The 16,752-nt window shown below is 55.2% G+C and overlaps 1 protein-coding gene across 3 annotated transcripts in view; it reads right to left on the reverse strand.

The window, feature by feature from the left end:
• LOC121164076 (phospholysine phosphohistidine inorganic pyrophosphate phosphatase) overlaps positions 1–16,752 on the reverse strand; it is a 74,435-nt gene that overhangs the window by 35,342 nt on the left and 22,341 nt on the right. For 2 of the 3 annotated variants that reach the window (XM_040991959.1, XM_040991960.1), the window contains exons 4-5: positions 12,641–12,704; positions 11,864–11,956 (exon numbers count right to left, since the gene is read on the reverse strand). The exons of the other annotated variant lie outside the window; for it this stretch is intronic. In XM_040991959.1, coding sequence (XP_040847893.1) covers positions 11,864–11,956; positions 12,641–12,704 — 157 coding nt within the window. The remainder of the gene's footprint in view (positions 1–11,863; positions 11,957–12,640; positions 12,705–16,752) is intronic. 3 annotated transcript variants of the gene reach the window in all.

A 16,752-nucleotide genomic window follows, 5' to 3' on the forward strand; every position in this document is an offset into this window, starting at 1 on the left:
CAAGCATCCCCCATGGGCACGACCTCGTGTCCCAGTTCCACTTCCCATCCCACCCCTGTTTATGGCCTGGGAAAATAACAGGGCCTTGGGACGCCACACCCATGTGGGAGACCCAGAAGCTCCTGGCTCCTGGCTTTGGACCAGCTCAGCTCTAGCCATTCCAGTCATTTGGGGAGTGAGTCAGCAGATGGAAGATCTTTCTGCCCCTCCTCTCTGAAAATCTGCCTTTCCAAAAAAAAAAAAATCTTTACCAAAATAAATAAATAAATAAATAAAAAGAGAAAGAGGAACAGAACACACAAGAGAAAGATCCGAACAAAGCTTCTAGAGGTGGAAACCACCTCAGCGTTCCTGGAGAGTTACGCCAGATCAGACACCGTGAAGACACCACAAGACACGGCCCAGAGAAACACAACCACTACAAAATGAATGCCTCCTATATGGGCGCCGGTCCAGTCCTGGCTGCTCCACTTCCAATCCAGCTCCCTGCTCATGGCCTGAGAAAGGCAGTTAAGGATGGACCAGCCATGAGCCCGACACCATAGCCTAGTGGCTAAAGTCCTCGCCTTGAACACACCAGGATCCCATATGGGCGCCGGTTGTAATCCCGGCAGCTCCAGTTCCCATCCAGCTCCCTGCCTGTGGCCTGGGAAAGCAGAGGAGGACAGCCTAAAGCTTTGGGACCCTGCACCCGTGTGGGAGACCTGGAAGAGCTCCTGGTTCCTGGCTTCGGGCTGGCTCAGCTCTGGCTGCTTGGGGAGTGAACCACTGGACAGAAGATATTCCTCTCTGTCTCTCCTCCTCTCTGTATATCTGCCTTTCCAAGAAAAATAAATAAATCTTTTAAAAAAAAATGAACAGAGCATTAGTGAGGTGTCACTTCAAAGGCCTTAATAAATATACAACCGGAATCCCTGAAGATGAGAGAGGAGACAGACACCTGTTTAAAGAAATAATGGCTCAAAAACATCCAAACTCAAGAGGCACAAGCCGACAGATCAAGAACCCAAGGAAAGGGCCAGCAGTAAGGTGCAGCAGGTAAAGCTGCTTCCCGCAATGCCAACATCCCATACAGGTGCTGGCTGGAGTCCCAGCTCCTCCACTTCCCATCCGGCACGTCGCTGATGTGCCTGGGAAAGCAGAGAGGATGGCCCAAGCACTTTGGCCCTACACCCCAGTGGGGACCTGGAGGAAGCTCCTGGTTTCGGCCTGGCACAGCCTCAAGCGCTGGGACCTTTTGCAGAGCAAACCAGCACATGGCAGATTTCCTCTCTTGCTGCAGCCTGCTCATCATGAGCAGGATTGGAAAGGGAGGTGACACACAGATAAAGGGGGCAAAGCCCCTCCCATGGCTAGGAATGAGAACAAGCCTGCAAGCTCGCTGCACCCATCGCTTCCCAACTGCTTAGCGAGCCACATTACAGGAACTGATGTGGCACAGGCATCGGCAGCCCACACCCTAAAGCAGAGAAGCTGGTTCAAGTCCCGGCTGCTCTGCTTCTGATCCAGTTCCCTGCCAACACACCTGCGAGGCAGCAAAGCCTGGCTCAAGGACCCATGCAGGAGAGCTGGTCGCGACTTCAGTCACACATTCAGAGAGTGAGTCGGTGGACTTTCTGCCTCTCTGTGCCTCCTTATCTCTTCCACCATGTTACTCTGCCTTTCAAATAAACACATCTTTAAAAAGGAAACAAAAAAGAGTAAAGAAAATTACAGCAGGACTCACACTGCAACCAAACTGCTCAAAATCAGAAACCCAGAAATTCTACAAACAGCCAGGCAAATGAAGCCCAGAGCCGCCAGGGAAGCTGCCAGGCTTCTGGCCAAATGCAGGGCAAAGGCACGCACCCACGCATGTGTAAGGAAACCCACCCACCTGGAATTGTACACCCAATGCGCTCGCTTTCAAGAACCCAGGTGAAAGTCTGAGCTCCCAAAGCTGAGGCTCAAGAAATGTACAGAGTCCTCCTGGCAGATGGAAACGCACTTTCCAGCAGGGAACAGCGGGCGCAGAAAGCCCCACGCTCTGCTCCTTCAGGACTCAGCCACCCAGGCCACTCGTGCTCGCCCCCTAGTGCCACCTGGGCCTCACAGCACCTGCCTGGGCCCCTCCTGGCCTCCACTCCCCCAGAGACGCAGTGGTCCTGCGGACAGGCGCCAGGGCTCACACACGGCCCTGGACTGACAACAAGCCAATGTCCTGAGGGACTGACGACACAAGACAGGTAACAGGACATCATCAAGACTGCCCACGGGTCACCACACCAGCACAGTGGGAGTGGCTGCACAGAGGGGTGACATGCAAAGCCTTCAGACACCTCTCGTGTCTTCCACCTGTGCTAATGGGCACAGCCGACATCACTGCTGAGATGGGTCAGTGTGTGTGCGCACACACACACACACACACACACACACACCTTAAAAGAAAACAAAGCAGCCTCTCACTACCCTACAGTGAACAGATTTAAAAAGCTTCAAAGTAGATCTTAGGACTGTTAAGGATTTTCTCAGTGGGATATGGAATGACCTGCAGGACGGACGTCCTGAGGGGGATGGGGACAGGAATTCTGAAGCTGTTCCAGTCTCCTCTTGGAGCAGCGACCCCACGCTCCTGCACAACCCCAAGTCACGGGAACGAAATGCCAGCAGTCTCACCAGCCCAAAGCAGTTGTCTGCCAGGGTAACCGCAAGGACCACGAGGGACGTGGGAGACAGAGCCGTGCCACCTCGGGGGCTGGGAACACGGTCCCTCCTGACCCCAAGCTTCTCTAACCTGCAGCCCAGACTCGCCCATCACCATCTTCAAGCAGAAACAGTGGCTGCGATAAGAGAAGCCACGGGAATGAAGGCTGACAGGTGACCGATGACCGCCGAGGCCGAGAATGTCGCCAAGGAGCCACAGCCCAGTGCAAGCCACGTGGGGTCCTTGAATTGAAGCTGTGCCCGTGGACCACTCTGCATGCCACGCGGTTGCCTGGCTGCCTTTTCTCTTCCCCATATAACCCCTTGTTTCTCAAAGTGGGGCCATGCGCTGGTGTGGTCCTGCCAGATCTAACAGAGCAAGAACAGATGTTTCCGACACAAGCACACGGTGTATACTGTCTTGGTGGTGATGGTAAGGGAGAGATGCTGGCTTCCCATCATCAGGACTTTCCACAAGTTCCCTACTTACTTGGGGTGAGCATTTGGCACACTGGTCACAGAGGTTTCTTGGAATGCCCAAACCCCAGGTCTGGGGGCCTGCATGCCAGTCCTGACTCCACTTCCAGCTCCCTGCTGATGCACCCCCTTGGGCAGCGGGTCACAGCCCAAGCACCTGTGTCCCCCCCCACCCACGTAGGGAACCTGGATGGAGCTGCAGGCTCCTGGCTGCAGCCTAGGCCAGCTTCAGGGAAGAGAATCAGAGATCAAAGATCTCCGTCTCTGCCTTCCAGAAAACAAAGAAATTCATATTGAAGTTAAAAAAGTAGTCAGTTGCAGGATACATTAACAACAGTGCCAGTGGCATGTACTCAGATATGGCCAAAACTGGACAATTTCTTTTTTAGAATGATATTGAAGTCAACACTGCTAAACACAAATGAGTGTTCATCTTTCAAGTCGCCTACAGCCATCTGGAAATCACCCCGCTCCAAGTGACCTGGCAGTGACATCACAAGTTCCCCGAGCTGGGGACAGCACCAGGGTTGGCTGCGGCTCCTGTCACAACCAGGTGATCTGAGTAATGGGCAGGCACAGCAGGGCCTCTGGGTAGCTCTTACAGCTGCGGCTGCAGGCGGCTGGGCCGGCAAAGCCATTCCTAAAATAGATTCTGCCTCACTCTCCACAAGCAGGTGTCCTGACGCTGTGAGGTCAGCCATGCATTCACAGCTCCCAGCTGTGAACTCACATTCACTTGCTAGAAGGTTCCTGGGATACAGGACACATCTTCCAAACACTGGGTGTTACACCTGACACTGTCCTTGCTTCTGGAGGAAAGAAATGCTGTGTGCACGCGCGCACACATACACACACACACGCTTAGAGCAGAGAGCAGAAATCTCTCCTTATCAGAATAAAGTCTCCCAAAAGCCCGAGTGCTGAGAAATCTGTCAGCACAGCCCCTGGAGACGGAGCCAGAACAGCCTGGCCTGGCAGGTAGCTGTGGTTGGGCTGGCCATGCAGACTCGTGCACCCAAGAAGCCACGCCTGACAGTGGGGGGACGCAGAGCGCCAGGACAGGGGGCTCACAGCTGCCCAGGGTGGAGAGGCAGACTTGCCAGCTCCACATACCAAAACACACTCGGGACCCTGGGGAGTGCCCAGATTTACTACCGGTGAAGGGCAGTAAGCACGCGAGGAGGAGCAATTATTGCCAAATCATTGAGGATTTTAAAAAATCATTGGCGAGAAGATGGAGGTCAAGAGGTGCGCTACCAGGGGAAATAAATTCTCCCTGTCAGCGTGGCTTCCGCTTCCTTCCCCCCGGTGGTGTGCGAAAGGAGATGGACGCACAGAACCCAGGGCTCCAGAGCGGGGGGCGCTGCTGGCCCAGGTTCAAACAGAAGCCTCATCACCCCCTTCAACAGCTGCCTGCAAGTCACAGCCTCCCCTTGGCCCTCAGGGTCAGGCAAGAAAGCCCAGCCAAATCGGCCTTTCCCAGGAATGCCCATGCAGTGGGTTTTTAGCTACCCTAAAAACACACTCTGCCAGGCTTTTCACAGGCAGGGCTGGTGGTGGGCTGTGGGGACAGGGCTCAGTCTCAGGGAGAGAAGGGATAAAAATGGGGGAGGGAAAAGAGAGGGAGAAAGAGGATGAAAGGGAAGATGAAAGGGAGGACGGGGGGAAAGAGAATATGGATAAAGGGGGAGGGAGATGGAGAGATGAAGGGAGGCAGGGACAGTTTTTCATTTGCTGGTTCTCTCCCACATGGCTACAATGGAGCTTTATCTAAGTCGCTCACCTTGGGGAAGGGCCCAGGTGCTGGGGCCATCCTCCACTACTTTTCCCAGATGTATTAGCACAGAGGTGGATGGAAGTGGAGCAGCCGGGACTTGAACCAGTGTCCATATGGGATGCCAGCACTACAGGAGGTAGTTTAACCTACCATGCCACTATACTAGCCCCTGGCTATTTCACCAGGTCAGTGGGCAGGTGATAGTGGCCAGGCGGGCCAGGCACACCTGGTGCTTCCTCACCTGGCAAACGGGCTCCTCGGGCACCAGGCGTCCACTCCTGTAATGACCAAGCTCTCTGGTTTCGTTCCGATTTTAGTATATGTGCGGCCAAAGCGAGCACAAGCTCTCTGGTTTCAACAGGTCTGCCTGTTCCACTAAAGCCACACACTTCCCATCAAGAGAACGCCTTGGGATTATGGAAAACGGCTAAAAACCAGCACAGCACCTGTGCTATGCGAAGATGAGGCCGAGTGTCACAGGTATTCTAGAAGCAGCCTCTCAGCTCTGTTATTCCTTAATACTGAATCCTAGTGGGGCCTGGAGACAGATAAGAGGTTGGCATTTTCAATCTGCCAGCCCCATTCCAGCCACTGGGGAAAGGTCAAGATGGGATCTGGATTTGAGGGCAGGCAGCGAGACGGAAGGCGGGGTCTTGGGAAGGGGGTGGCAGGAGTTTGATTGATCACAGCAGCTTGCAAGATTTCAAAGGTTCACTTGGGCAGCAAGCCAGCTTTGCAGGCTTTTCTGAATAAGCAGGCATACAGAATGATCACCTTGACTATGAGGCACCATTCACTACGAACGCTAAGATGCCCACACATCCTGTGGATATTTTGGGCTAGAACACGCAAATGCCACTCAACCGTCAGCGTGGGGAGAGGGAGAACTGTCGCTTGGGGTGGAAGAGAGGACAAGCAGGTGGGAGGCAAGTGGGATGAGGGCAAGCAGGGCGAGGGCGGCCGGGTGGGAGGCAGGCGGGGCAAGGGCAGCCGGGTGGGAGGCAGGCAGGTGTGGCCTTGCCTCCTGTGCTCAGGGCATCAGGCAAGCAATGGAAAGCAACTGGGAGCAACGGAGCTGGATGTGCTCACGACAGGCCGGTTGGACATGGGACAGGCCCCTGCAGCCAGCATCGGTGAAGGACAAGCCCCAGCAGCCAGCCTCTTCTCTGGGACTGGGAAGAGCCTTTCTACCCAGAATGTGAAGTGCCACCAGGAAGGACTGTGCAGAGGAGGGGTCACTCCAGACAGAACTCCCCAGGGAGACTGAGGCGTGTGAAGCAGTCAGGTCCAGCTGGGTCTGAGGTTTTGGGTGGCAGTGGAGTGAGAGTCGGGGTGCCGAGATGGTTGTGATCTTGCTGCTACACCATTGCTTACACTCACTGTAAATCTCTACTCTCTCCTCTCACCTCCACTCTGCCTTTCAACTAAGTCTTCTTGAACATTAAAAAAAAAGCAGACAGCTAAGAAGCAATATTCACAAATCTGGCTCTAAGAAGAGTAAGTGGGCACAGACAGGACACACGCTTCTTGAGATCATCATGATTTGTCTATTTGATTTTGGAGCCACAAACTGTAAATACAAAACAAATGCAATGTGGAGCGCCGACTTCCCTAAGAACTAACACTGTTGTGAACTCGAAGGCCCCGGCTGGAGGAAGACAAGGGAAAGGCCCCACGCCCAGCAGCGGTTCAGCCTGCCCTGGCAGACGCACCAGGAGGGCAGAGCAGGCGTCAAGAGGAAGAGCTGGGAGCATTCTCAGCTGCGTTACAGGTGTCACGACCTCAGGTCAGGCAGGGAGCTGGCAGGGCACAGCTTTGCTCATATAGAACGCTTTCGAGATCCAAGACTCCAATCAGCTGGTCCACTTTCCAAATGCTGGCTAGAGCCAGAGCTGGACCAGGCAGGGTCAGGAGACAAGAATCCAGTTCAGGTCTCCTGAGGGCATGGTGGGCACCAGAGCACTCAGCCATCACTTGCTGCCTTAGCAGGGAGGGGAGCTGGGATTTGAACCCAGGCACTCTGACACAGGGTTCAGATACCCCACGCAGTGACCTTGGCTGGAGAAAGTGGCAACACCAGCAGACAAGGGAGGGACGGGTGAAGTGCAAGCTCACAGTCAGGCTCCAGGTGAGCCCGCCAGGTGCTTCATGCATAAAGATCTGCATGTGGTTTTTCTCGTCTTGTTAACCAAAACACCTTCAAAATGGCGATGCCTTTATTACAAGCTGAGGACACGGGGCCGGAAGGACTTTGTGTATGAGAGATCTTGGGCATGAGACGTATGTTTAAACACAAAGCCATTGTGTTTCATATACACCTTACACACACCATCCAAAGCTTATCTTACACAATCTCTTTCATCTTGTGCCTGAACCATAGCACAGTGGAATGGAATTTTTCATTTGCAGCTCAGGAAGTTCCAGATCTTGGAGCATTTGGGGTTTTCGCATTAGGGATGCTCCAAATGTGTCCCAATTATGGTTACTGAATACTACGTCCCAGAAGACGCGAGCACAGCTCCTACAAAGGATGGTAGGTTTTAGAAAATGCACAAGACAAGTCTGGAACATTCTGTCCTGATGGGGATCAAGGAATCTCTCAGCAGCCATGGGGGCAGAGGACGTGGATGCCACTTCGAAGAGGCTTCCTCTGGCAAAGGTGAAATGCTTTAAACACCGATAGGATGACAACTGGCACAGACTGAGAAACAGCAAATGTCCAAATGTTGGGTTTAAAGACTGTGCACAACTTGAAATTCCACCTGTGCCCAGGGGAGGGTGCTAGAGAATCGATCTATCTTGAAAACTTCCAAATTTCAACACCAACAACGAGGTTACAATGTACCAAGTGTTGTTCCTTACAGAGGCAGCCACAGAGGATGAATATACAAGGCCCAGCAGAATGAAGCCTCACCATTTGCCACCCTCAGTGAATGGTGGCGCTGGGCCCTGATCCTGCCAGTGGCTATGTACAAGAGCAGAAGGCAGGATGGCCTGGCCTCGTCCTGGAACAGCAGCATTCTCTGGAACTGCAACCTGGCTGGCAGCGAGCCTCTGCCCCTCACCACCAACACCCAACAGGCAGGATGGCAGAGCAACACTCCAAGGGCAGAGCCATCGAAAAACCCAATCCCTGGGGAACTACAGGTCAGCCACAAGGCTGCTTCCAGAAGCTGCAAGGAAGCTAAGGGTTGGGGGGAGGAGGGAGGCAACGATATGTTCAAGACACGGAGAACCGCAGCCACCAACTTGACCCACACACCAGCTTCACTTGGATCCCGATCCACACACACCAGCTGGCATCAAACACGTGGAAGTCAAGCGGACGGGTGAGGTGACTGCACACCGGGTGGTACTAACGCGTTATTGCTAACTACATGGCTGTGATCATGGTATTACCTGTTTTTACAAAACAATCTGTCATTCACAAAACGACGTGACTTCTAGGTGCTGAATGGCTGGGGTGCAAGTTAAACAAGCGGTTACTAAACTTGAAGGAAATTTCAAGAGCCAGATATACAACAAAACAAGAGGAGCTGGTTTGTAACTCATGGCCAAAATGCACATCCTTGAGTTCGTGTCAGGACAAACGAACGGGCAAGTAAGAGAACGGGAAAGCACCTCCTTCCCAGCGACAGGAGCGCTGGAAACAAAATCACCACTTGGCCAACATCTTGGCAAAGTAAGAATCATCCAGGACACTAAAATCGGCCAAGGACAGGAAACTCAGAAAGCAGAGTTTACAAAGTGCTCTCAGAATGCTGAACAGCACCCGTGAACCAGAGACAGCCCCGCAGACAGAGCCCCCCGGGCAGCGGGCAGAGCGACCCACATGCCCCATGCTCTACCGAGCTGGGCAGCAGCGTGGCCTCGATGAGAGCCTGAGCCAGCAGGGAAGGAGGGAGCTCTGCCACCTGACTGTGCAGGGCCCCCCAAGACTGTCAGTCGTCACAGACCAGAAGGGATGAGAGGGGCTGTGCGCGCGAATGTGTCCCCAAAAGCTATCAGCAGGCCAACGGACGCCGGCCAAGTCAAGTCCACGGATCAGCCAGCAGCCTTAGCCTACAGAGCTCCTGGTTCCACCCTAGTCCGACGATCACATGAGTACCCACGCTGGCCAGGGGAGGGCACAGGGAACCCACTGCCCTGTGGAGCCACTTCAGAAAGGCACATTAAGAACCAGCCCAGAAGCCATTCTGAGGGTTCCCCATGCTCTGCTCAGTGTTGGTGCAGTCACAGGAAGTACTCCCAGCCCAACGTAAGAGGCTAGGAAACACCTGCTCCCCAAGCCAGCAGCGCCCTTCCTGGACTGAACCCCAATCAATCAGCACCCCCAAGAGGCACTGTGGAGCCAGCCTGAAGGCCTACACTGGAACTAGCAATACACATGAAGAAATCAAATATGTCTATTTGAAAAGCAGAGCTACATAGAGGGAGAGACAGATTCTCCGTCCGTTGCTTCACTTCCCAAAGGGCCATAACTGCTGGGGCTGGCCTGGGGCTGGCCCGGGTCTCCCTCCCGTCTCCCACGGGTGGCAGGAGCCCAGCATTTGGGTCATCTTCTGCTGTTCTCCCAGGTACAATAGCATGGAGCTGGATCAGAAGTGAAATAGCTGGGACTAGAATCTGCAGGCAGTGGCTTAACATACACCTGCCATGATGTTGGCAACCATAACCATTCCAGAGTGTTCCACGAAGGACACTCAACAGAGCCATAAGACGTTCTCTGCTCTCCAACCATCTCATTACCCCAAAGGTCACGCCAATGCCACAAAGCAGCACCCAGCATGGCCGCTGTGTCCCTGGTGCCCACAAGCTGCATCCACACACAATGCAACCTTCTGTGCCTGCCTTCCTTAGAAGTGTTCAAGGCGCATGTGTGTCAGACCTTAGGCCCGGCTCGTGGCTCGGTGACGTCCGCAGAGTGAATGCCCACTGTGTTCGCCCGTTCATCCGTGGAGGGACCAGCGTCCAAATCCCTTTCACTTGTCCATGACCATGAGCAAAGCTGCCCCAGCCACCTGTCATAGGTACCGGGGAAGGGGTGTGCCGGGTCACCAACAAGCTCTGGCTTTCCACGAGGCTGTACCACATGACACATCTCCACATCCTCACCAACACTAATGTTCTGTTTATGTACATGTATGTGTATCTGTGTATGTAGCATTCGAGAAGCAAAAAGGGAAAAAAATAAAATCCACATACAGTTCCCATCCACTGGCTGACTCTCCAAACACTCACAGCTGCCTAGTTGGAGCCAGGCCAAAGCCAGGAACTGGAAATCTCATTTAGTGCCCCACCAGGGTGGCAGGCCCCAGGCAGAGCCACTGCCTCCCATCCTGGAGCAGCAGCAAGAGCAGGGCTACCAGCTCCCCAAGAGCCCAGGCTGCCTGGGGCAGGAGCAGGGCTACCAGCCCCCAAGAGCCCAGGCTGCCTGGGGCAGCATCAGGAGCAGGGATACTAGCCCCCCAAGAGCCCAGGCTGCCTGGGGCAGGAGCAGGGATACCAGCCCCCCAAGAGCCCAGGCTGCCTGGGGCAGCATCAGGAGCAGGGTCACCAGCCCCCCAAGAGCCCAGGCTGCCTCCAGGCCCCTTGGCTTTGTGCATCTGTTGATCACTCTTAGGAAAGATCAGTGCATTTTAATCTAGAAATGATCTCATTTCTTGAAAAGCACATGACAGTTATGAAAAGGATACAAAGATCTGAAATTTGCTTGAAAAGATGACAGTGAAAAAAAATCAAAGTCAGTTTCTTACAGAGAAAACAGAGGAAGGAGGTGGCAGAAGCTTGGCAGAGGGCTCCCTGTGTGCCTACTCTCCTGGGCGGTGGGCCTGGCAGAGGGCTCCCCGTGTGTCTGCTCTCCTGGGCGGTGGGCCTGGCAGAGGGCTCCCCGTGTGTCTGCTCTCCTGGGCGGTGGGCCTGGCAGAGGGCTCACCGTGTGTCCGCTCTCCTGGGCAGTGGGCCTGGCAGAGGGCTCCCCGTGTGCCCACTCTCCTGGGCGGTGGGCCTGGCAGAGGGCTCTCCATGTGCCCACTCTCCTGGGCAGTGGGCCTGGCAGAGGGCTCCCTGTTTGCCCACTCTCCTGGGCGGTGGACCTGGCAGAGGGCTTCCCGTGTGCCCGCTCTCCTGGGCGGTGGGCCTGGCAGAGGGCTCCCCATGCTGCCCACTCTCCTGGGCAGTGGGCCTTGCAGAGGGCTCCCCGTGCTGCCTACTCTCCTGGGTGGTGGGCCTTGCAGAGGGCTCCCCGTGCTGCCTGCTCTGCATCTGGGAGGTGGAAGCTCCTGAGGCTTCACTCACTCAGACCCCACTTTCTTCCCTCCAGCAATGCAGAGGGACACCTGTGACCTCAGGGTACATGGCAAGGGGCAGTAAGGCAGGACCAGGGACCCAGGGGCACCAGGTTCACCACAGGACTCCTGGGGATCCCCCATTCTGCTGGCACCCCCAGATTGCCCAGGCAGGCTGCAGACCTAGGCCCACTGCTCCGTCATCAGGAAGACGCCATGGAGAGAGGGTGCCATGCTCAGAGGGGCACCACGGCTGACAGAACCACGACTCCCTGCTCTCCTTTGTGTCCCCCGCCACCCCAACAGAGGCACGAGCTGACTTCTCCCCGACGGCTGTGACCTTGCTGCCTCTCTGTCCCTCCATGGGACATCTCCAGTACAGGCACAACTGGTCAATCCCACCCTCGCAGCAGAGGGCATCGGCTGCCAGCTCTGACACCAGGCAGACCCCACCCACAGAGGCACCAGCAAACCCCACCTGTGGCCATTTCCCCCTCTCCCGGTACAGTCTGCTCTCACAGGGTCTATGTTCAGTCACCAACCCCATCTAGCCAACGCCACAGGCTGCCTGAGTCAGCTCCTGTGGAAGTGCCAGGGCCTGGGCTGCCTGTGTGCCCTGCTCCACAAGGTGCCAGCCTACCTGGTGGGCTTCCAACCCCATGGCTTGCAAGGCAGACTGGAAGAACTCAGGAGAAGGTTTCCCCACCACTTCGGCTTCGATGCCACAGGCGTACTGAGGAGAAAGAGGACACCCATGGGTTGGGAGGAAGGAACATCTGGCTGCCCAGCAAACCATCCCAGGAAGGACTGCCTGGGCCTGAGCAACATCTCAGCGTCACAGGATACCCAAGGTGCTGGCACTTGCTGCCAGGTGCCCTGCATCCAAGGCCCACTTGCAGCAGGTGTCCCAGGGGCCGCAGCTGGAGGCTCCTGAGGGCCAGCTTCAGGCCCATGGACCACCCAGCTCCCTCACCAGCCCTCCCATCCCACCCGCCAGGGGCCATGAGGGGGCTGTGCCAGCAGTGAGGACAGGCTGTGATGGGAGGCTGACCAGCACTCTGGGCAGGGACAACTGAGGGCACCTAGGACACAGCAGACTCCACATGGCTCTTCCCGGGGCCTGGACAGAGCGCCTGAGGGCTGCAGATGGCTGTGAGTCTGAGAGGTGAGGGGCAGAAAGTATGCTGGGCAGGCAGGCATGGCCACAGGGCACCTCAAAGGGCTGGGGAGTGCCAGGGAGGACAGGCCAGGGCTACATCCCAGTGGAGAGGGAGTGCGGGCTGGCAGCCCAAACAGCAGAGCCTGCCTCAAAACACGAGCAGGGAGTGGCCCATGTGCCAGGCTCTGCTCCAGAGAGAACAGAGCACGGCAGGCAGCCAGAGATCAGGAGCGGGCTGTGGAGGGACCAGACAGGCACCTCAAGGGCCTTCATGTAGGCACCGACGTCCAACATCAGGCCGGAGGTCTCCTTGTAGTAACGCCTGGAAGAGAGCAAAAGTGACCAGGTGAGCAGAGCTGGGGCCTGGCTCAAGAGGTGCAGCCATGGTGAAGGTCAGTGAGTCCATCAAGGCGGTCACAGACCCTTCACACAGAACAGCAGCTGTGAGCCTCAGGGGCAGAAGGACCCACAAGGACCTGTGCATTGAGGAGGGCCAGCAGGTTCCCAGCACAAGCCAAACCCCTGAGTGCTGTTAGCAGCAGCAGCGAGGTGCCAGATGTCCTCAGGAGAAGACGGCCGTTTCGGCTCTCAGAGGCCAGATGGGCTCAGCTTGCAGGAGCATCCCTTCCCCGAAGACGGTCTCAGCGTCTGGGCCTGCCACAGCCGGGGTAGCCCCAAGCCTCCAGGCACCTGTGGACAAAGCCCAGGTCTCCCTGAGCAAAGCTGTCGGTGACAGAGGGAAGAGAGGGGTTAAGCCACACTGCTCTGGTCAGGACTCAGTGATCCCCAACTAGAAGGGGGCTTAGTTTTATAGAGTCATGAATGAGTTGGGAAGATCCATCACATCAACTTCCCTCCTCTCCTTCCTTCCTCCCCTGCCCTCTGAACTGGAAGCATCACAGGCTCTCTCTGAGAACAGAACAGTACGACCCAGGGTTGCATAAACCACGCGAGTCCCAGTTTCCTCATCTGTAAAATGGGCAGAACCAACAATGCACAGTACCCATCTCATGGATTACAGCACTACTTGAACAAAGTTCTTAGCAGGGTACCTGGCAGGGGGAGCTGCCCCCAACAACCTGAAGAACGCGACTGTAAACAGCTGTTCGTCGGGGCTGAGGGCTAGCAAGACCGGACCCCTGGGGGAGCTGGGGGAGCAAGAGCAGGGCCTGCCAGGTGTGAGGTTGGGGCCCACCCTAACATCAGAATGGCATTCCCTGGGGCCGAGCTGCTGCCCCAGGCCTGCCGGTTCCTTTCTGAGCTGCCCAATGCCTTGCAGCTGCAGGAACCTATGCTACCCAGTGACATCCATTGCCGCCATGTGGCCCTTTGCCACTCGCTCGGGGCTTTGGGCCTGCATTGCTGCTGGGCCGCTGCAGCCTATGCTTTGGTCTTGCCCAGGGCCAGCCATGCCCACCCAACTCCTGCCCACCAACAGGTGGCGTTTGCAGAGGGCACAGTGTTTCCTGTCACCACAGGACCCAACCTACCAGGCAAACCTCAGCCTCTCCACCCCCACCCAGGCTGTGCACCCTGAGCCTGCACCTGGGAAAATGGGCTCCTTCGATACGAGGACTGTGCCAGACCCATGTGGCAGACACAGTAGGGACCTGCAATTCTCCCCCTCTTAGAATGGCCCCTAATTTCATGTCCTAAATCCAAATTTCAGACAGATTTTGCCTTTATATAGAATTCCAGCAGTGCTTCCTGGGCTAGCACTGTGGCTAGCAAGGTAAGCCTCTGCCTGCAGTGCCAATATCCCACACGAGTGCCAGTTCAAGTCCCAGCTGCTCCACTTCCCATCCAGCTCCCTGCTAATGCAGCTGGGAAAGCAGCAGAGGACAGCCCAAGTCCTTGGGCCTCTGCACCTAAGTGGAAGACCCAGAAGAAGCTCCTGGCTTCAGATTGGTCCAGTTCCGGCTGCTATGGCCATCTGGTGGGTGAACTAGTGGTTATAAATGAAGAGAGGAGGCCAGCAGATGGGAGCAGGCCTCTGTCGTCTGGAAAGCCTTCCAGGTGACCCTCGGGCTGCGACTGCTGCTGGCTTCAGACATGCAACTCGGACAATCAGAAGCTGTCTGTGTGCTGCTAAGCTTCACGATGCATAGAGAGCATTCTCCAGACTCCAAACCTGGAAACCAGTATTTCCCATTTTACCAGAACCTGTGCCTGCTTTTACAGGGCCTTAGGCCTTATTTCTGATCTATTCAGGAAAAGGAAAGGCCACGGAGGTCAGCTGTCAGCCAGCCATTTTCTAGGGAGGCAGTCAACCTAAGCCATTGGATTTCTTTTAACCTGCACAGGCCCCAGGGGTCTCCACACGGGGTCTCATGGGCTGCTCCCTGCCACCCTGACACAGCATGACCACAGCAGCCCGGGATGGGAGTGTGAGGTGGGGGGGGAGGCACAGGCAGCATGGAGCACACCAGCAGGTTGGAACCCACGGCTCCTGCTCCTGCAATTTCCGCCGGCTCAGCTCAAGTCTGCCTTCCAAATGACCACTTGACCTCTCCCTGAAGAGCCATTAACCTTCCCTCGTCTGGTGCGTAAACAGCTTAATTTTCTGAGGGCAGCGTGACGGAAGAAATTACAAAGCCAATTCCCATCCTCAGCGCAGACAGATGCCCAATACAAATCACAGCATTTCCAGGGGCAGGACGCAGCTCCCTGCTCCCTCCCCACCACACCCCTGCCTCTCCTCCGGCAGAGACCCCAGCTGCTGACAGCAGTGTGACCACACCCAGCAGCTGTCCCCGGGCCCAGGAGCTGCTGGGTCCTTGCTCAGATTGTTAAAACCCAAACCTGTAGTCAAAATCAGACCTACAGCAGCTGGGGACACATTAACAACTTACTAAATTTATGACAAGGCTGAGAATAACTGTCTTGTTTTGTTTTGTTTTTGCCAAACATAACCTATTTTAATTACCCTAATGTGGGATAATAACTTTTAATAATTAAGTCAATTATTGGAGGAATGTTCTACAACACACAGAATAACTGGGGTTGGCCACAATCCACTCAATGTTTCAAATTCCCTGGTATAAAGGATTGCCAACACAGAGAAATGACAAGTGTCTGAGGTGATGGCTATGCCTAATGCCCAGCTCCTATTACTACACACTGCACACCTACTGCAGGCCACACAGCACCCACACACATGCACACCCACTGACCACTGCACACCTACTGCAGGTCGCACAGCACCCACACACACGCACACCCACTGACCACTGCACACCTACTGCAGGTCGCACAGCACCCACACACATGCACACCCACTGACCACTGCACACCTACTGCAGGTCGCACAGCACCCACACACATGCACACCCACTGCTCATTGCACACCTACTGCAGGTCACACAGCACCCACACACATGCACACCCACTGACCACTGCACACCTACTGCAGGTCACACAGCATCCACACACACGCACACCCACTGACCACTGCACACCTACTGCAGGTCGCACAGCACCCACACACATGCACACCCACTGACCACTGCACACCTACTGCAGGTCACACAGCACCCACACACATGCACACCCACTGACCACTGCACACCTACTGCAGGTCACACAGCACCCACACACATGCACAGCCACTGCTCATTGCACACACCTACTGCAGGTCACACAATACCCACACACATGCACACCCACTGACCACTGCACACACCTACTGCAGGTCACACAGCACCCACACACATGCACACCCACTGACCATATAATGAAATATGACACACACACCCCTACTCATGTAGAGTTACCATGTCAATTACAAATGCATCTTAAAAAGCCACTGTTGGGCCCCGCAGCGTGGCCTAGTGGCTAAAGTCCTCGCCCTGAACGCGCCAGGATCCCATATGGGTGCCGGTTTTAATCCCGGCAGCTCCATTTTCCATCCAGCTCCCTGCTTGTGGCCTGAGAAAGCAGTCGAGGATGGCCCAATGCTTTGGGATCCTGCACCTGTGTGGGAGACCTAAAGGAAGTTCCTGGCTCCTGGCTGCTGGCTCCTGGCTCCAGATCGGTGCAGCAATGGCTGTTGCAGTTACTTGGGGAGTGAATTATTGGACAGAAGATCTTCCTCTCTATCTCTCCTGCTCTGTATATCTGACTTTGTAATAAAAATAAATAAATCTTTTTAAAAAGCCAATTTCTTCAGAAAACAATTGCAAGAAAACTTCCACAGAAAACATTTGAACATAAACGAGCTGTAACAGAACTCTTCAATTACGCTTGTTCTCTGGTGAGCAGCTGGTCACTGCTGCTGAAAAGGCCACACCTGGTAAAGTATGCCGCACACAATGGTGACACGGCAGTGACAACCTGCAGGTGTTCACGTTCACAAAGCCATGGTGGGTTGA

The sequence above is a fragment of the Ochotona curzoniae genome, unplaced genomic scaffold (genome assembly GCF_017591425.1).
Source record: "Ochotona curzoniae isolate NIBS_2020 unplaced genomic scaffold, NIBS_Ocur_1.0 contig_66, whole genome shotgun sequence".
Taxonomy (NCBI): domain Eukaryota; kingdom Metazoa; phylum Chordata; class Mammalia; order Lagomorpha; family Ochotonidae; genus Ochotona; species Ochotona curzoniae.